This window comes from Prosopis cineraria, unplaced genomic scaffold, assembly GCF_029017545.1.
Source record: "Prosopis cineraria cultivar Desert tree isolate PC_DT_omini unplaced genomic scaffold, ASM2901754v1 PC4, whole genome shotgun sequence".
NCBI classification, from domain to species: domain Eukaryota; kingdom Viridiplantae; phylum Streptophyta; class Magnoliopsida; order Fabales; family Fabaceae; genus Prosopis; species Prosopis cineraria.
This window is the reverse complement of record NW_026555335.1, coordinates 2,521,869-2,542,710: the sequence shown is the minus strand read 5'-3', so window position 1 is coordinate 2,542,710 and position 20,842 is coordinate 2,521,869. Positions and strand designations below refer to the sequence as shown.

Genomic DNA, 20,842 nt, shown 5'->3' with positions numbered 1-20,842 from the left:
GTGATTATTACACGCACATGACATATCCACCACACAAGGCGCGCGCACATGCACCGCACATTTTTCTCTCCCATCCACCACAAAAGTCCTTTCATGTTCCAGCAATTGTTACCGTCATCATTAATTATTATTACTACTCAAATATGAATATCCACACTGTTTCTTTCTTTCTTTCTTTGTTTTTTTTTTTTGGGTGGTGAGGCAAGGTATCTCTCATGAGTCATGATGTGCTAAGCGCCCAGGACAGGAAGCTTCCTTTCCATCTTCTTGGGCTTATACATGGGCCATCGGGTCCACCCAAGAAAAGACCTTCTACTACCGGGTCCAGCAAGCCCGTCGGGGTCACTTCATCTTAACATTCAAGTTTGTTTTTGATGGACCCAGAATTCTAACAGGCCCAAGTTTAGATGACAGATCTGGTCAAGCCTCAACCTCTGCGGCTTTCATTAAGCCGGCCTCGCATTTAGATTAAAACGCAGTGTCCCATGGCAATAAGCCAATGACTTCTTACTATTGGAGCAAGAAATCCGTTGGAATTTTTGGCATCAAATTAAAATCCTAATCATTTTTAAAACCAAAATCAAATAGGAAAATTCCCTAAGGTAGATGGTACCCTAAGGCTTAAGATTGATGGAATATCAACAAGAGGCTTGATGGATCTAAACTATTCTATTATCAACGTTTTGCTCTTCAAATTCCCAACAGCTACAACACATTTATATCGTGCGAGCTTCTTATTCAATATTCAGTCCACGAAAAGTCACGAGGACATGCGAGAAGCACTTTGAAGAGCACTCAAAAGACAACTCACTGTTATGTTCAATATTGGTCATCGAGTTTGATTGGTCTTAGAGAATAACATCGATTTGACGTGAAATGTGATCCCTTTAGAACCACCGAAGGTGCAACATCGATTTGAATGACACAGCAAACACGTTTTCGAGTATTTCGAGCAGCGTTCGGCTTGCATTTGAAAATTATTATGGGCGTGGGCGTGTGACATGGGGCAACGAGCGGAGCTACTTACCAAAAAAAAAAAAAAAGTAATAATAATAAAATAACAAACCACGAATATATTTTGTCTTGTGCTCCAAGGGCCCTATCCATTCGAACCACAAATCTTGTCTACCAGCCACATCTTTTGGGTTGGGACAGACACAACTGATCCTATGAAAAAAATTCCCTTGTTGACACCGAATCCTTATCAAAATTCGTTCCTTCACCCAGGTGAGCAGACCAACACTGTTACATGATTCAAAAGCAGAGGACTTTGGTGAAGAAGAAGGGAATGGAATGAGGACAGTTTACTATATTTTATAAAAGCAAGAAAAGACAAGAAGTACAAGCCAACGGAAAAAGTAGGAGTGACTCAGTGAGGCAGCTTGACAGTTTCGACGGAAATGTTAGCGGATGAACCGGAATCGGGTGTCTCAAACTTCGATCTTCCCGAGGAGGTGCTGCAAGCTCTGCCAACGGATCCTTTTGAGCAGCTTGACGTGGCCCGCAGGATTACTTCCATTGCCCTCTCGACGCGTGTCAACGCCCTCGAATCAGAAGCCTCCGCCCTTCGCGCCAAGCTCGCCGAGAAAGATTCTCTCATCGCCGAGCTTCAGTCCCACGTCGAATCCCTCGACGCCTCCCTCTCCGAAACCGCTGATAAGCTCGTCCGAGCCGACCAAGATAAAGTCCCGTCTCGAACTGGGTCCCCCCCACCCTAATGCCCCAGTTGAATTTGTTTTTATCTAATTTGTGCCTAAATTCTGTGCAGGAGAGCTTGCTTAAGGATAACGCTTTGCTTTCTAATACCGTGAAAAAGCTCAATCGAGATGTCTCCAAGGTGCCCATTTGCCAAGCCTTACTATGGAATTCGATTTTTGAATTCTGATTATCACACACAGTTGCGAAATCGGAGTGACATGTTTTAACCTTGAATCTGCTTGATTTAGTAATTTTATCGTCTGCATAGCCCTTTGTTTCTGTTGAGGTTTTAAATGAAATGGGAAGGGCTAGTTGAGTGATTATGTTATAAGGTCTCTACCGTGTAGAATGTGGGTGATCGCTGGACTTATGGGGTCTTACTGTAATGTTTGCAGTTGGAGGTTTTCAGAAGGACGCTTATGCAATCGCTTCAAGAGGATGAAGAAAATTCTGTAAGTTGTTATTAACTAAATTATGCTATTTTCTGTGATTAAGAGGTGCTTGTCGTGGAATAAGGTGGCTGGTTTTTGTTTCTTATTGCGTCTCTCTAGTGTCTACAATGTATAGTACTGGATATGGTTTGAATTAGCTAATGGCTTGTCCTACTGTTTGCCGTAGGGAGGAGCATCGGATATTGTTGCTAAAATACAAAGTCAAAATAGTCTGACTTCCGCATCGCTTGGAGGTACTTCAAATGTTTTTTGACTCGCATTTCTTGTAGGCGAATTCTGACATCATTGTTGGCTTAGAATGGCTGATATGTAGTTTTAATGTTTTGTTATGCTTCATCTTTGAGTGAACCAATTTAAAGATTTGGGGCCTCAATTTGAGTTTGAATTCGATGGGGAAGTCAATAATAGACAACAATCTGAAGCTGAGATTCTCAACTCGTCATGGACAAGTTGTATTGCACAGGCACTTTGTTATCATTTTGGTTTTTGATAAAGTTCCCATTCCATTACAGATGATGATGCCTCGTTACCACCTTCTAGAACTTCTTCCATGAGAACCAATATCTCTGATACAGGATATTCATTTGCTGAAGATCGTGAGGCTGATGGTATGTAGTCTGCACTACTATTATCTATATGGCAATTCATGGTTTTCATTTGTTTTGTCAATATGGCTGCTTTCAGTGTGGATTCCTGAAGATTGAACCGTTATAATTTTGCATGTGTATCATGATGTCGCAGCAACTAGACCTCGAGTATCACATGGTGTCCTCTTAGCATCCCAAGCTAGCACTCCTCGGATAACTCCTCCTGGTTCTCCCCCCAGTTTATCTGCATCAGTATCACCAACAAGAACATCTAAACCTGTGTCACCAAGGAGACATTCGATTTCATTTTCAACTTCTTTGTCCTCGGGTCAAGGTTCATTGTCAAGCTCTGACACAGCATCGCAAACTGGTTTGTTTTCCAACTCTGCTGTAGTTTCTCTGTGCTAGCGCATGTTTCAACTCTTCACAGAAGTTTTTCCAACGCAGCGTCTCTGTGTAGCGAATTTCTTTATTAGACCTTGCATCATCTGCAGCAATGGTTGCTTAATCTATGTACTCTCTGGTTATTCTCTTTTGTTTTGCTGTAGGACGAACAAGGGTGGATGGGAAGGAGTTCTTTCGCCAAGTCAGGTGAGGGCATTTGTATTTGATCCATGAATGCATTGGAATCATGAATTGAGGCTGGCAAAAAATAAAAACACCTACCTAACAACATCGTCATCATTAGCTTTCACATTGACCATTTATAGTTGTGTGCTCGTTCGTAGAAGTCATAAGCATTCATGCATATTTCTGGTCCTGTAATTTGGAAGCTTCTACGCAGGATCCACCATGCTTCTCTTTGATCCATCTAGGGACAACGCATTGCAAAACTAAGCGTTGGAGGATAAAAAAAAAAAAAATGTTGTCAATTTAAATGGATCCGTTGGTTGTCTTTCAAAATTTTTCTTATCTGAGCATGAAGTAATGGAACAGCATCTGAATTTTTTTGTTGTTAATAGTTAACAAACTTGGAGTTTTGCATTGAATGATCACTTTGTGTTGGTTATCAGGAGCCGTTTGTCTTATGAGCAGTTTGGTGCATTCCTAGCCAATGTTAAGGAACTGAATTCCCATAAACAAACCAAAGAGGTAGTCTCTCCGGCACACTTTGTTACTTTAATGCTCTAATATATGCAAAGCTCACCTTGGCTATGGCCATTTTGTGGGGCAAAATTGCAGGAGACACTGCGAAAAGCTGATGAGATATTTGGGCCGGAAAACAAGGACCTCTATGCTATATTTGAGGGATTGATTACTCGCAACGTTCATTGACGACATTGCCAGAGGAAGTTTCAATTTCAGAATCTGTAAACAAGTGATGATGCTTACTGTACTCTGTCTCGTTTAGTATTTTTCCCCTTAGTGTAAATCACATGTTCAATGTGGTGTGATAAACTATTCTTTGAATATGAGGAATGCCTTTTGTTGTGCGGCCATTGGTTTTCTCGATAATAGTGAAGAAGCAGTTTACATTCTGTATTATGTATTAAGATGATGATGATAATAATACGTGAGCATCGTCTTCATAAATATCTATCAGTGTCGACAAGCAAAGCTTCTAAAGTGTTACCCTTGTGACTAAATCAAAGAATAAATTGAACTCGAAGTTGCACCGAAGGGTAAATTACCTTCGAAAGTTCACTCTCTAAAATTTTCTGAATTTAAGAGAATTTGAGCTGTTAAATAAATTAAGCTATGATAAATGCGTCTGATTTTGATTCATTGGTGGCAATATGAATGTAGAGAAATATAGATGTATAATTCTACTGGACACCCAAGCATTCGGCGCCTGTGATAAAATCATGAACATTCATTTAATCAAATGTTCTTAGAATTTTAATCCGATCTATTATTCGTATCAAGAGACAGCACGTGTGCAGAATTAGAGTAAATTAAATTAATAAAATTATTTTTTTTATACATGACAGGTAGTTTTTGGCGATGGATCGCAAATAAATACATGAATAGTTGGTTGTAATTTAGAAATTGTCAGAAAAGCATTTTGAAATAAAGGATATTGAAATGGAGACAATGAAGTAATGAGTGAATAAGGCATTTTGAGGAAGGAAAATGGGGTAAGAGAAGCCGTTAATTGAGCAAGAAAAATCGGTGAGGTTAATAACAACATTATGAAATGAAGTCGTTGCTGTATTAAGAAGACAACACACAAATCAATGCCAGCCGCTACTATCGGGTCTCCTCCTTTCATCCTCCTCCCTCTGTCCCCTCCATTCCCATGTTCTTTGGGATCCTTTCTGTTTAGGTTTTCGCTGCACAGCCATGGACCACGATCGTCGTTCCCCGGGGTAACTTTTCTCTTTTCTATGTCTGCATTTCCCTTTCGCGGTTTCATCGTCGCGTCGCTGTTATGTTTTATTGATGCAATCCTCAAATCCCATTTCACGCATGCATCATTGAATTGTTCCGAATTTGTCAATTTTTTGGTTGAATCTGGTAATTCGGTGGTTGAACCAATGTGGGTAACTTGCGGGGCACGCAGGCAGGCCTGGACATTGTGTCTCATTAGTCCTTGTCGTCGATGTAGCCTCGAGATAGATATATTTCTATGGGTACTTTTAACTTTTTTTGCTTCATTTTGTCACATTGTTATTTTGCTGAGGAAGATGATGATATTGGCAGCGCTGAATCCTTGGAATTAGAAAAGGGGGACTCAAAAGAGAAGAAGACTAATGCAAAAGGCAGAAGGGCTCGGACTGGGTATTCTGATTCCATAAGAGAATTGGGTAAATTGCAATTCTTCTTTTTAAATATCTGAACATAGATTGTCCATTGTACTAACCAAATGGTGCTAATTGTGAAAAATCAATTTCAGACTTGAATTCTTTATACATTAAAGAAGAAGGTTCAGCCGAGTGGCCTGCTAGCAGGGACATGCCTGAGGACTGCCGGGGAAGTTTAGAATGTGAAGCCCTTCCTTCCAATGCCAGCACTTCCGATTCAGAGTTAGCAGATGCTGCAAACAATGCTCAGTGGCGTGGCTTGCTTCGTTTCATGAAGAAAGGATCCCACATGCGCTTCGCTCATCCACCTAAAAACATTCCCAAACTCACCCGAAGAACAGTTAAACGAATCAAGGAAGACCTCATCCCTGGCCTACATTCTTCAGTTCCAGCTCCTTCTCTTGATCCAGATTTTTACTGCTTTAAGTCTTCATGGATAAATTTTTCCTTTACACAGCTCAAAGCTGCCACCAAAGACTTCAGCGATGGTATCCACTCCTTTATCTATAGTCTGTTCATTTTCTAACTAGCCCGTGAAGGATTAATTCAACTTAAAAGCTTAAGCTATTCTGAACAAAATCTCTATACTTGATATTATATCCAAAATTAGTTGAACTTGGAGGTTTAAGCTATCAATGGAGCCTCATATATAGTTTTGTTCTAATTTCTTAAAATCGCTAATGCAGTATTTAAAGAAAACCCCATGAATTTATCCGCTTCATACTTATATTAGTTGTTGCTTGCTTGATGATATACTGCTTCTGCATTTTTCCCCTTATGAAGAGTTGTTGATTGGGAAGGGAGGTTATGCTGAGGTTTACAAAGGAAAAATGGAAGACGGGACGTATGTTGCAATCAAACGGCTAACAAGAGGAAGCCAAGAAGAAATGACAGCTGATTTCTTGTCTGAACTTGGTATTATAGTGCATGTTGATCATCCCAATATTGCCAGATTGATTGGTTATGGCGTGGAAGGGGGAATGTTTCTTGTTCTTCAGTTGTCTCCACATGGCAGCCTAGCAGGCATTCTTTATGGTCTGTTTTCCATGTTGAAAAGTTTGAATGTGTGTATGTGTGTGTAAAAGAAACCTAAAGAGTTTCCAGAAGATCAAACTCATTGATCTTTTCCCTCGCATGGCATTAGGACCCCGAGAGAGACTGGATTGGAACGTGAGATTTAAGGTTGCTTTAGGGACTGCTGAGGGCCTTCAATATCTGCATGAGGGATGTCAAAGAAGGATCATTCACAGAGATATCAAGGCTGCTAATATTCTGCTATCAGAGGATTTTGAACCTCAGGTAACGTTTTAAGCTTCACACAGCTAACTATGGTGCCCTCATTTTGCAACAATATATGGAGAGTTTTCATATATTATCAACTTCTTAACTTTCAATCTCACAACAGGTATCTGATTTTGGGCTTGCAAAGTGGTTACCTGACCAATGGACTCACCATACCGTGGATAAAATTGAAGGCACATTTGGGTTTGTTCATCTAAAAGCATAACAAAGTTTCTGTGTGTTTTAAATGAAAGAACTTTCCTTCCACCCATTTTTTGACCGTTTTTCTTTTGGTTCCGTCACCTTTTGTGTTATAACAGTTATCTTCCTCCGGAATTTTTCATGCATGGTATAGTTGACGAAAAGACTGACGTGTATGCTTATGGAGTGTTATTATTGGAGCTCATTACAGGACGACAGGCTCTGGACAGCTCTCAGAAAAGTTTGGTGATGTGGGTAAGTTTCCTCTACTGTGCAGCCCAATGCTGAGATTTTTCTGGGGGAATGGCTTATTAACATTGAGAATATCAAATATACAAATTTTTGCAGGCAAAACCTTTGCTATCTGTAGATAAAATCAAAGAGCTCGTGGATCCATGTCTACGCAATGCGTATGATGAAGAACAGATGAAAATTGTTGTAATGACGGCTTCATTGTGTATAGAGCAGTGTTCAATTGAGCGACCACACATGAGCCAGGTAAGTTGTACTTGTATACAAAGGATGATTCCTCGTACATTGTTGGCTGATTTGGATGAATAAGCAGGTATTGAAGACTCTGAAACGGGACGAAGGGGGCTTGAAGTTCGTAATGGAGCGGCAAAAGTCAAAACTTAGGAGGACGTATTCTGTAGAGCTGCTAGACGCAGAGGATTACAACTCAACCAAGTTTTTGAATGACATGAATCGAGACACCAGTTCAGACGGCTTTGACTCTTTGAACGAAGAAAATGCCCACAAGTAGAAATAAATATGGCCTTCGATTCACATAACTTGCCTAAGGGCTTGACGTTTAATAGATGTGTGAGCTCGGTTCCATTGAGGCTGAACCGGTCATGCAATGTTAGTGAATGTTGTGTGTGTAAAGCCAAGCCCATCTGATTATCGGCCGTAGAGCTGTTTGCATTTTTTTAAGTTCATTGGGGCCCGCCCAATATCATAATTTACTACTAATTTATTTATTCCTTACTCTTTTTTTTTTTAAATAGATTTATCCTTTTAGCAAGAACCAGATATGGTATAAATATGATAGCTTGAGCAAGCACAGATTGAGTCTTTAAATAAAGAAAGGATATTTTTTATTTGTGAACATTGTTGAGCAATGATAAAACTATAATTTATTTTAAAAATATAAACAATAATTTATTTTATTATACAATTTATTATGTTGTACATATTAAAAGTTTACTATAATATTCAAAAAAAATATATATATATATATAGAAAATATAGGTTAGAATGCAACCTCAGCCATGCGGAATTTGAAGAGAGATTTATATAACCAAAGAAAGAAAAGGCAATGTGGCAACGCTGCGGAAGAACTGAACACAAGAACATGGTGTGACTGTACTAATTGAACAGCATGCTGAAGCAAAAGTGAACATGTTGTCCCTCTTCTAATTCAACTTTGCCAAGTGGTATTTGTGGTGGAAATGTGATCCTCCTAGAAACAGAGGGACCAATGACAGAGGATCACACAAAAGTTGGAGATGACCTTGTTGTGCTTAGCAAACTCTCATATCTTTCTCACACGCACACGCGCGTACAAAATTGGGCAGGTGGAGAGGATCACAGCCACTCTTTTTTCCTTCAACTTTAGGTGAGATGCCACAACAAGAACCTGTGCCCACCTTTCCATGATCTTATCATGTTGTAGGTATTATTAAGAAAATAGTTCTTTTAACCCCTACTTACAACCACAGCTGGTCCATAAAGCCGTTATTCCTCCTGATAATTATAACTTAATAAATAAAGTGTTTTTGTGAGGTTTGGATTCTCGACCTTACCACGTATATAATATGTTTTGGAAAGCAAGGCATATTCTATGTTATCTTTACCAGAAAACTTGTACGAGTATTTATACCAATGATCCTGTAACTTTTTCTGAGTTAGAAGAAGGCAGAATGACATTTTTGACACTAAAAACGAATTTCATACCATTAGTATCAAATTGATTAAGCATCTTTATTCTTCCACTAAAATTAAAATTCGTCTTTTGGTCTGTGTATGTGAGAGAGGGTCAGAGCGGCAGAGGGTAAATTTCTTTTCAAGCCGAAGTGTGTGCATGAACGTTGACATGATCACTGACTCCTTAAATTTGCAAATGTGATTTTTTTTTCCCCAAAAATTAAATGCTTTAATCAAACTTCCATAAAAGTCACAATTTTTTAACGACTAATTAATCATCTGTGAACTGTAACAGCCTCCGCGATACCAATTGAGGAAAAAAACATTCAAACATGTCTAAACGGATACATAGGACATTTTTATTAATTATAAAAACCACTCAGCAAAACGCAACAAGTTTCATAGATTGAATATATTTATATTTTAAAAGATTAAATTAAAAAAAAATAAGCTCCCATAATTAAATGGGTAGCCCATATTTGTTATGCACGCTCGTAAGAAGAGCGGAAGGGGTCGTGAGACGGCACTAAATTGCCCAAAGCGGCTTGCAAATTCCCATTAATGGTAAAGGTTGGTGGGTCCCTATTTCTTTTCTCCTGCACAGCGCAAACAAGAATAGCGCAAATCCATACACCCATTGCCCAGCGGCAACAAAAAGCTTGGATTTTGCTTCTCTCATCCATCTCTTTCAAAGGTTTCACTGCATTTAAAGTCCCATTGATTGAGCAATAATTCCTCCAACTTCAACTTCTCAACTTCAACACTCCCATTTCTCGGCTGGGTCACTCAAACCATGGAGGTGGGTCAGATGCAGAGACAGTGGGTCGACTGCATGAAATCCTTGTTCATCGAGGTATCAATATTACTGCCCTATCGCACTCTGAAAATTGGGATTATTCTCACATGGGGTTCTTGCTTTTTGTTTGTTTGTGACCGGATCTGTTTCTCCTTGTTGGGTTGTTTTCTTCTTTTGTTATGTCTGTGTTGGTTTTAGTTGTGACTTATGCGTCTTGTTATTTTCTGTTTTATGGGGCGAAAAGGGCTTCCTTGATGCTCAGTTCTTACAACTCAAGCAACTACAAGACGAGGCCAACCCTGAATTTGTTGTTGAAGTTGTGTCCCTCTTCTTTGAAGATTCTGAGAGGCTTCTCACTGATCTCACCAATGCTCTGTGAGTTTCCATAATTTTTCTCTTGCTTGATAACCGAAGTTAATCGAACCAGTTCCTGATGTGGTAAGAGTTCTTATGACTCACTGAAACAGTGAGCGTTTGTTATATACAATAGTTAATTTAGTACTGATGTTTCATTTAAGTTTGAAATGAATTCCTTTTTGGCACCTTTTACCTGCTCTAATAAAAGTCTCTCATTAGAATGCTGCTTACTGCTAACACCTTGGAAAAATAAAGAGTTTTCATGTTATTCTGCCTTTTCCCCCTTCTTTTTTATGCAGAGATCAGAAAGTAATTGATTTTAAAAAAGTTGATGCTCATGTTCACCAGTTGAAGGGTAGCAGCTCAAGGTATAAATTTTAATATCCCCTCCCCCCAAAAAAAAAAAATTATCACAGGATGTGGATCAAAGTTATCAAACCCTTTACAGCAATGATTTAAAGAGTTTCTTTAGTGCAATCATTGATTGCCTTTAGATGGCTACCCAAAAAGAAGTTGGTTGCCAAAGAAGAGAAGTTATACATGAGCCTACAAAGACTAATCAAGTTGCATATGTACGAGGACTGATTTAGGAACAGCTAAAAGAGGAAAAAATGCATAAAGTCATTTAATTGGATCATCTATAGCTATCTTCTTCTTTGGTTATGCTTTGACAAATTTGTGTTTGTGGCTCACAGCATAGGCGCTCAAAGGGTCAAGAATGCCTGCATTGCTTTCCGCAGCTTTTGTGAGGAACAGAACGTAGATGCGTAAGATGTTTTTCTTCTGACTAACTGATTTTTAACTCCGGAAAAGGTTTTGAGAAGTTAAGGTTTTGGAATGAACCAGCACTTACCTCGTAAACAGGAAGACATTGAGACATGCCAAGATTGAAAGTTTTTATGTATATACAACTGTAGTGTTTGTTCAACACCAATTTTTAACACATGCTGAAAAGAATTATGTTATGTGTTAGATTTTTTATATTAATATTAAGTATGCTTAAGAATAGTATACTCCATCAAAATCGCTTAAGTCATTTGATACTTCCTAAGCTTTATATATCATGATTCATTTTTTAATCTTTTAGATGTGGGACTTCTTTTTACATTCTAATATTCTCTCTACTATTTTTTTTTTTCTTCTTCTTGCCTGAGCTTGTACTTTTTTTAATTTCAGAGGCCTTTGATTTATTCAATTTATTCTCCTTTTTCTTCTTCTTCTTCTCTCTTTTCTTTTCTTTTTAAACTTCTTGTTGTATTTTTTTTTTCATCTTTCAATTTTTTTTCCTTTTTTTTTTGGTCGCCCAATCAAATGACTCATGATACCAGGTTAGATTTTTTATATTAATATTAAGTATGCTTAAAAATAGTATAATTCACCAAAATAGCTTAAGCTATTTAATTAGATACTTCCTAAGCTTTATATATCATGATCCATTTTCTAATCTTTTAAATGTGAGATTTTTTTTTTTTTTTTTTACATTCTAATATTATGATAATGGAAAACTTACTTGCAGGTGCTTGGGATGCCTGCAACAAGTAAAGCAAGAGTACTGCCTTGCCAAATCTAAACTCGAAACTCTGCTTGGGGTAACTTTTAAGAAATTGTTTCTCTGGTTAGAAAACATGTAGTGTGTGTATTGTATATTGTGGGATGCTGTAATTTACAATTATTGTTTGAATTGTTTATGTTGCAGCTTGAGCAACAGATTGTTGGAGCTGGCGGGTCAATTCCTTTGATGGAACTGAGTTTGTAAAGAGTGGATGAAGTTGTAGAGAAAGCGTGTAAGAGTGTCTTAATGATCCTCGTTTTTCTTCTTCTTCTTCTTTGAAGATTCTATTGTATGAGTTATAGAGAAAGCTTGTAACTGTGATTGTACGAGTTTCAACGAAGAGAGGATTCCATGCCCTGTAATTTAATCACTACTTGTCTGAACAGCTTATATGCGAACTCTTCCAAGAAAATTTTGATGAGAAAAGCCCTTGAAAATATAATTTTTATACAAGTACATACATGAGAATTTAACATATTAAATTATTATTAATCCCGAGGGACCAACTATATAGTACTTGACTTAAGGTTTCATTAGTTTCTTGGCTCTTTCTAACGTGTGAGGAGTTCAGCTTAATTAATTGTTTTCTTTAAACGCTTGTGAGGAAATAAAGTGTTTGCAGTGAACGGAAGATAGAGAAACTTGTTGGAAAATGAATTTAGATGTAAATTGTTGACTTCTTTCCAGATTATTTCTGAGCTTGTTGTACGAAACTGTTTGCGGTAACTCGAGCTCATTAAGAATGAATGAAAAAAAGAGAAGTTGTATAAAATTACTTTTTTTTTTAATTCAAGTTATAGTAAAATTATTGACAGTTACAGTAGAAAGATAAGAGATTGCATTGTACCCTTCCTTTGTCTGCAAATAAAAAACAAACAAAAGCTTCATATTATCCTATCTTTCGGCCATGCATGATTTCTGTCTTCACACTCCCCACGCCCCTGGGGCCCCCCTTTTGTTTGGCAGTGGATTGATTCCATCCATCCAGTCATATACATATACATATACATATATATATATATATATATATATATATAATATTGCTCGTACAATTCTTGCTATTGCAATTAGATCAGATTTAAGCATTCTCTCAAAAAAAGAAGAAGAAGAAGAAGAAGCATTTTTGTGATAGTCATAGTCCCTTTCATTGTCATCAAAACCCTTGGTATTATTCGTTGGGTCCCATTTTATATGACATGTTTTGTGATAATTTGGTATCGTTAAAAATAGGACTTTTTTTTAAAAATAAAATTTAATTAATAGTAATTATTTTAATTTATCTTTCGTTATTTTATTTCTTAAATAAATTTCCTTTTCCCTCTCTAAATGGTACAGGAAAATTGAGATTATAAACTACATTTAATAAATTTTATTCAATTGTGTAATTTTATCAAAAAAAAAAAAATCTTGTAAGTAGATAGATTGAGACGGAGGGACTAGGGAGTATTTTGTCATTTAGATAACTTTATTGACTACCTTCAATTAATATCAGCATAATCAACAGCATTTTCGCAGTTTGCGACCAACATAATAACATGTTTGAAGATTCTTGTCTTGTTGCGCATTTATATTTTATCGGCATCACGCTCAAACTCCATCAGACAATGGTGTCAAATCAGCTACTGGGGCCATGACAGAGACACACGGAAAGAATCTTTCATTATTGATTGAGCGTGATCATCAAAATTGCCCAACGTCGAATCCTCGCGCTTCTTTAACAAAAAGAAAAGGCTTCACATTCTTTACTCCAAAAAAGTAAAGAAACCCTCCAAAAGTCTATCTCCAACAATATTTTAGTGACACCATTGACAGCACTTTGGCATAAAGAAGAAAAGATGCATAACTTTTTGGCAGAAAATAGTAGCCAAGTGCTCTTCTTCAAACAGATTACGGGACAGAGAGAATGGGGCTCGAGAATTGATTACTCATTAATCTGGTTTATAAACACTAACATACAAAGTGCATACTTGACAAGTTAATAGAAAATAGCGGCAAAGTATTCTTTTGTATTCTAACTTTATAAAAGTTTAATTTAATTTTTTAATTTCGTAAGGGAAAATGACATAAAAATTTCCATGCAAGATGAAAAAGACTTTTTTGACGTTAATTTTTTTTGATAAAATGAATAAAATATTCCTAGTTTAAAATTTAAAAAAATAGCTCTAGCCTTCAAAAAAATAAATATTTATTATTATTATTTTAATTTAAGTGATGATTATTTTTTTTTATAATTACTAGAATGAAACAACTAATTAAAATCTTTTAAATTTGTTCAGTGAAGTAAAAATTTGCATTAAGGAAGTTGTAATTGTATGTTTCATTTTATTTATTGTTAGAAAAAAATAATCATTACTTACACTAAAATAATTACATGTATTTACAACGTTTTGACTTTAGTGAAGCAAAAATTTATATAAGAGAAGTTATAATTGTTTGTTTTGTTTTAGTTATTGCCAAAAAAAAAATTATTGCTTAAATTAAAGTACTCACTAATATTTATCTCACTTGAATTTTATCAAATAAAAATTTGCATAGAAAAATTGTAATTGCTTGTTTCGATATAATTATTATAAAAAAAAATCATTACTTAAGCTAAAATAATTATTGATAATTTTTTTTAAGCCAGAGTTTTTACGTATTTTAATCATTTCACCAAAAATTATTAATGCAAAAAATGTTTTCGGATATTTTAAAAGAATTGTATCATTTTGTGAAATCTCCTTGTCACTTGCATATTTAGATTTTTTTGTCAGTTTCTCATTTTATAATGTATATTTCCAATTCTTAACCCTAACACCTAATATTGTTAGTCTCAGATGATAATTTTTTATACCAATCATATTATTCTAAAAAATTAAACTTAATATTTTAATATTTAAAATATTTTGTTAATATTTAAAATTAAAAATTGGTATTTTTTGTTAATGATAGGGTTAGAAGATTAAAAAAATATTTTATAAACTTAAAAAAACAAAATAGAATCTTGTATAAAATTAAAAAAATTAAAGGTGCATTTTTGTTAACATGATATACAGCTGTCACTTCTCTCAATAAGGATGCCTCCATTTTCTTCTCTGTTCATCGAAGCTTCCTACCTTGGCTATCTGGTTCTCATCACCATGTCTCTGTGCATACAGTTTATAATAACTCTCAGCATCTACATGCTTTAAAATCTGGACTGGTTTTCCTTGTTCATCATCTACAACAATTGACCCATCACAGGATATGAAACCTTCAGCTATGACTTTAAGTGGCTTGATCTCAGTTTTTGCATCAACACTGGAACGGCCATCAGCTAAGACAACTGCACCCAGAATTTCCCCCAAGAATGTGTCCCGTTACAGAATTTCATTGCACAAAAACAGATTAAATAGCAGAAACGAATGATAACAATAACATAATGTTCTGCTAAATGAAAAACACACTATGCTTCTAGTTAAACTGCTTCTGCAGGAGTGGTGTATATTGCGATAATATCCTTCGCCAAGTTGCAACATCGGTTCTAATGTTCTACAAAGAATGGGGAAAACCCAAGTCATGAATTTTATGAAATAAATTAGAACTGTTAGACGCTTCAGTAGATCCAGTCACCAAAATGAGTAAACTAAAGCTAACAATGAATGGACACATGGACACGTAAGATAGTAACAGATGGATTTCATATGCTTAAATGTCTACTATCCATGACTGATTTAGTCAATCTAAGAATCTTTGAAAAAAAGAAGAAGCATATCTATAAAAAATGAAAGAAAATTTTTAGGTGGACTAAATCTACAAAAGATTGTTAAACCCAATTGATCATGAATCATGCTAGGCTTACTTCGCAGCAGGATTGACTTCTGATATAGCTAGTTAAATGTCTGTTTATACTGAATTTGGTTTTAATCTACTGGGCTTGGTACTTGTCAACTTTTACTGCAGAGCTAAGCTATAACATGAAGGATGGCTGAAAAGTTTCTTTACCATATGTTGATATCTGTGGTGGGTTGGCTTCAAGCGGTATAGCCTTGACAACAAACGCTTGGCAAAGACAGCTTCAGGTGTTTTCTCTGCTGCACGCAACCATCTTAACATGGTTGAAAACGAGCTGCTAGCTTCACACTGGAAACCCAATGGAATGAGATTGATATTCACTTCAGACTCAAATACTGTCTTGGCAGCTAAAGGATCCAAAAACATATTGAACTCTGCATATTGGTTTGAAGCTACAGAAAATAGGTTTCCTTTGTCTTTTCCGTTCTCGCTCACATGTCCCCCTCCTATATAAACCTCCTGTAAAAATTTTGAGCTCATTCTGTCATTTGATCACTATAAAATACTTTTGTACTGAGGACTACAAAACTTTACCAGGACTGTTAACGGGCTGATCTTTGTCGAATTAATTTCCAAGTATTTCACAGTGAGAAGTATATGGATAAATCAACTGACCTGAATTAGAGAGCTGATGTTTTTCTCTGATACGACCTTGGCCAAATTAGTCAAAGGTCCATTGGTTAGCACTGTAATCTTAGACCCTTGTTTGATTGTTGGCCATATAGACTCCTAGACTTCCATAGCTGGCGGTTGTCTAAGTTCAGGATGATCAGTGTCCCTGGGAGCTCCAAACTTCGTTTTCTGCAGTACACCTGAGGTATATCTTGAAGTGTCATGGTTCATTGTTGGTTCAGAAAAATTCAAATGCTTCCATTTTTCTTACATGACAGATTCCAGTTAACTCTTTAGCAGTAATAGCGCTTTTCATCCTCTGCATAACCAATATGATTTCAAATGATTCTAATGCATAATAATAAATCAATAATGTTAAAGAAAGTAACTGAAAGCACCTTCTGGGGCTACGAGGCAGATCACGAGAAAGACCATAAAGAGTGTCAGAATCCAAGAACCCTCCACTCCCTTGTGGAATAGCTTCAACATAATTGCAGGCATCAACATCTGATAAGAATGAATTTGAATCCGTTGCAAACACATCTCCATGACCTACTGGGATATCATCACGACCCATCATGTGCAGTAGGTCATGCACCACATCTATTGTTGCAGCATCGGCCCATCCATTTGGGCTCACAGTAATTGCCTGACCAAAAAGGTACAGAGAACCCACATCAGATTTAGAGGTGAATTTTTCTCTTGGAATCTTGCCATGGAGAGAACATCTATGGTAATAAAAGGGTTAAACTGGTGTCTCTTAGTAGCAAGTGCAATATGACTTCAATTCATTCATGTCCAATTGAAACACGACAGGGAAGGTTTTTGAAGATTCAAAGAAGCAATAATAATGACGGGTCAAACTACCTTGAGGTCGATAACTTCATAAGGAACTTTTAGAAGATAAAATAGAGCAAGAAAGTCTCCTGCACTCATGTCCATGTCAAACACAACAGGTTTCCCCGGTCTTCTATGTTGAAAATCAGGCTTGTGAGTTACTTCTTCGTAGTAAGGAAACTGTGTAGTGTAAGTTGAATGGCCCAGAATTTTGTTGTTTCTTTAGAGCCTGGGACCCTCAGAAAATAAGACAAATACTTGTTATTTAGATAATTAAGAGATTCCTGGAAAAGATTGGAGTATGAATCACAATAAAGAAGCCTATTATTCTCATATAATCGTGTCGAACCAGAAAAATACACCAAAATGCGACTCACGTTCAGGAAGCTTATGTAATATTCCCTGTCAAGTGGGCTTCCAGCATCTTGGTTAGGCTTTGCTTTTGTGGCAAGAAGCACTCTTACTGAGCCTGAACCATTTACCTCCGCTGTTTAACCATCCTATAGATCACATTGTTAAAGACAGCATATTAATATACAAATTGAAGCAAACTTTGACTACATGGATTTCAGTGTATAAACAAACAAAAAAAGTAATTACCATGCATTTTCCCTACCCATTCTCCACGAAGCACGGTGGATCTCTAAGCCTTCGTTGAACACGACCACTATGCATTCCACCTACCTTCAAATTAAACTTAGGAACTTTTTAGCCATCAAAAATTGGATTGGAGCCATCATATACCCCATAAGGTTCATTGGAAGTAATTTCAGTTATGTTCACATACTCCATTTCAGCAAATTCATTTTCTCCATCAATGTTATGGGAATTACTCATGATTGAGACTGCTATACCACTCATGAAAGGGTCCCACATAAAATAACCCTGCCAAATAAGTCATTGTTATTGTTAATCCATTTGACTTCAGCTACCCAGATGTTAACAAGTGAAAAAACACACGCTCGAACAAATTCAATTAATAATTTACCGTACAGAAATGGCCATCAAGCTAAGTATCACGAGCCATTTTCAATGACTTGAGGCAGTATTGTTGCCTCATATGTGTCCTGGCTCTTTTCAAATTCATCAAAGAAAGCCTTATTGATGGGAATTGTGTTGGTTGCATCAGGAGGGCCGAGAGTGATAGGAATATCAGAATGAATCACCTAAAATGAGATAATATATCTCGTCAAGAAGCTATAGACCTATATATATATATATATATATATTTATTTATTTATGCATATCAGTAAAATAAATTATAACCATGATGAGATGAATAGCAAAGTGATTAACATTCAAGTGACTATCAATGGGCATTATTTTTGCAGCTGACCTGGTGTGCTGCAAAAGGGTCTCCAAAAATGTTGAACCCTGCATATGGATTAGTGTGGTAATCTGAGAATATATTCCCACGGTCACTACACTGCTGTGGCACGCAGGATGAGCTAGCATTTTTAAGTCAACAACCAGTTGAGTTGCTTGACCTTACACCACCCACCATGATGTAAATATGCTCTATGTTCTTCTTTAGGTGTGGGTTACTCGTAAGGAAAATCCCAAGATTTGTATGTGTTTCTGTCATGCATACAGTTATGGGACCTGCAGATATCTTGTCCATCAGCACTTGCTGAGCAGTTGGCTGTTGAAGGGGAGAGTACCTCCTTCTTCCCTGATTCATGTCAAAACCAGCAACCATAATGGGTGTGAGTGGTTAGACTATATAATCACTTTAAAACAGATGAATTAATTGATCAGTGATCATTATGAAGTCATTTACAGTTTGATGCATTTTTATATACAGAAATCAAGACTTAACATGCTTTAATAGTTTCTCTAGTGGCTTCATTTAAAATTCAAATGTAATGATTCACAAGGCCACGCAGGAATGCTCATCTGCACAATGGAGAAGGCATACTTATTATGCTAAATGACATACGAATGATTCAGAATTTTTTTTTAATTTCTAAATTAAATTTGAACGTGATCTCTTAATTATAATATTTCTAAAGCTTGATAAATGATAGAGCACAATGACGTCTTGTAATCCATGTAGCCGACCCCACCTAGTGGGATAAAGGCTTGTTGTTGTTGTTGTTGTTGTTGTAAATTAATTTGAATATTTTATATTGCAAATGAACCAAATACATGCGGAAGGAATGCTTTGCGGGGGCCAAAATTTGCATCAACGTCAAGTCGCCCTCCTGCAAATGGGAATGGCCTGCCTGTATCTGCAACTTCGTCCAGTTGTCAATCCCTGCATCAACATAACTTGAAGACGAGTGGCATCAAATGCATTATACATAAAAAGTCGCATTATTCATGACGAATCGTGAACAATAGGACTCAATGAAATCGCTACTACTCATAGAAGTGAAAATGATACTGTATACTTCCTCCGTTCCGATTTATGAAGTGTTCGAGACATTCACATGCTTTAAAAAAGTTACTATATTGCTTCATTTGTTAAAAGACATCCTAAACTTTTCTATTATATGCTTATTAATTAAAGGAAGACAATGAGTCACCTTGACCAGAGTAGTATAGTGTAGTGTTACTAGTGCATACCTGATCTTTGATTGGAAAATAGCCACCAACATGTGGTAGAATGGTGTACCATTTTCAAGTATGCCACATTCGCCTCCTACTCCAACGGCAATATCATCGGGACTCATCATGTAAAGTAGGCCATACACTTGATCCATAGCATGCCCTGCATTAGTCCATGCATTTGCACTGATTGTGATCGCCTGCAGATTCAGGCAGGCACAGCATTGATGAATTCTTGATCACTGACAAATGAGCGAAACTGGTTTGCAAGTGCTATGGATCAAAGCTTTCTAAACAAATGAAGTAGCAAGTGTAATCACCTCCAATTCGAATTCTGATTTGTTAAGCTTCATTAGGTAAAGGAATCCGAAGAAATCATCGGTATCAATGTCGCTATCCCAAAGAAGACGACGAGGAGTACCTTCAACGGCCACAAGAGCCGCCATAACCAATGTTACAGCAACACAGAGCCTCCCTGAAAGCAGCATCATATCAGCCTTCCTTTCAAAATGTTTGTTGATACATAGACTAAGAATAGCCCAACTATTGAAGCATGATAGACACGTGGCGGGAGCAGAGAAGCTTGTGCATTTCTCTGGTTCTCGATATAAGAAGAAGTTCCAAAAAAATTTTAATTCTAAATGTAAGATCAACACGGAGTAATTAATATTTCTTAATTATTTGTTATATTTATTATTATTTGAATCCCTAACTTCCTACACAACAATTTATTACAGTTATTAATTATAAAGAAAATTAAAAAGATATATATATATGTATGTGGTGTGTGTGTGTGTATTTGCAATTTCAAAATTTAAGATTATAACTTAACATTTTTTTAATAAATGTGAAGTTTGTTAAATTATGAATATGAAGAACCACAAGGCAGGATATCATTAATGGAGGAGCATCATGTCATGGCCTTGAAACTTACCTTTTCTTGAACCATGTCGAACTTAACTTGATCAACCTTTTGATCGTGACTAAGTCAGCCGAACCCACAAAGTAGGCAAAGAGACTTAGGAGAGCTAGATGCACAAGTAGAGAGTAGAGAGTTTGAGTGAATGAACTTGAGAGCTTTATTACTTTGCTTGAGTGGTTATAAATGAGGAGCGAGGGGGTATTTATAGGCCTTCCCCTTTTTCTAAAAAATTCTCACCTCCTTAATGGATGGTTGGGATTGATTTGATTTAATGGTGTATATTTTATCTCTAGATATTTCTATAGAAATATCTACAAGTAATATCTTGATATTTACAAGGAGACTTCTAGAATGTACAAGAGTAGGATATCCCAAGAATGATCTAAATACTTCAAGTGCTTTCTACACTATTCTAGAGGATATCTAGGTCTTTTGAGGTCATACTGTAACATCCTGATTTTTATATAATAAAGAAATGTGGAATATAGGTTTTGAGGAAAAAAAATGATAATAA

General features: G+C 36.5%; 3 protein-coding genes and 1 pseudogene across 3 annotated transcripts; 3 read left to right on the top strand and 1 right to left on the bottom strand.

Moving 5' to 3' along the window:
- The first annotated feature begins 1,102 nt into the window (after nucleotides 1-1,102).
- LOC129309562 (uncharacterized protein At4g15545) lies at nucleotides 1,103-4,272 on the top strand. The gene is made up of 9 exons (XM_054951174.1): nucleotides 1,103-1,685; nucleotides 1,769-1,837; nucleotides 2,094-2,150; nucleotides 2,317-2,383; nucleotides 2,663-2,758; nucleotides 2,892-3,107; nucleotides 3,286-3,328; nucleotides 3,751-3,829; nucleotides 3,920-4,272. Exons 1-9 carry the CDS (start codon nucleotides 1,401-1,403, stop codon nucleotides 4,010-4,012), a joined length of 1,005 nt encoding a protein of 334 aa, XP_054807149.1. The 5' UTR covers nucleotides 1,103-1,400; the 3' UTR covers nucleotides 4,013-4,272.
- A 490-nt stretch (nucleotides 4,273-4,762) lies between these two features.
- On the top strand, nucleotides 4,763-7,943 carry LOC129309561 (receptor-like cytosolic serine/threonine-protein kinase RBK2). The gene is made up of 9 exons (XM_054951173.1): nucleotides 4,763-5,046; nucleotides 5,381-5,484; nucleotides 5,574-5,969; nucleotides 6,265-6,516; nucleotides 6,626-6,780; nucleotides 6,887-6,966; nucleotides 7,083-7,218; nucleotides 7,312-7,461; nucleotides 7,529-7,943. Exons 1-9 carry the CDS (start codon nucleotides 5,021-5,023, stop codon nucleotides 7,724-7,726), a joined length of 1,497 nt encoding a protein of 498 aa, XP_054807148.1. The 5' UTR covers nucleotides 4,763-5,020; the 3' UTR covers nucleotides 7,727-7,943.
- A 1,471-nt stretch (nucleotides 7,944-9,414) lies between these two features.
- Nucleotides 9,415-12,036, top strand: LOC129309177 (histidine-containing phosphotransfer protein 1-like). Its single transcript, XM_054950585.1, has 6 exons — nucleotides 9,415-9,742; nucleotides 9,930-10,060; nucleotides 10,342-10,410; nucleotides 10,738-10,809; nucleotides 11,559-11,631; nucleotides 11,739-12,036. Exons 1-6 carry the CDS (start codon nucleotides 9,683-9,685, stop codon nucleotides 11,796-11,798), a joined length of 465 nt encoding a protein of 154 aa, XP_054806560.1. The 5' UTR covers nucleotides 9,415-9,682; the 3' UTR covers nucleotides 11,799-12,036.
- A 2,560-nt stretch (nucleotides 12,037-14,596) lies between these two features.
- Nucleotides 14,597-19,897, bottom strand: LOC129308341 (nucleoside hydrolase 3-like; annotated as a pseudogene).
- Nucleotides 19,898-20,842: the final 945 nt, after the last annotated feature.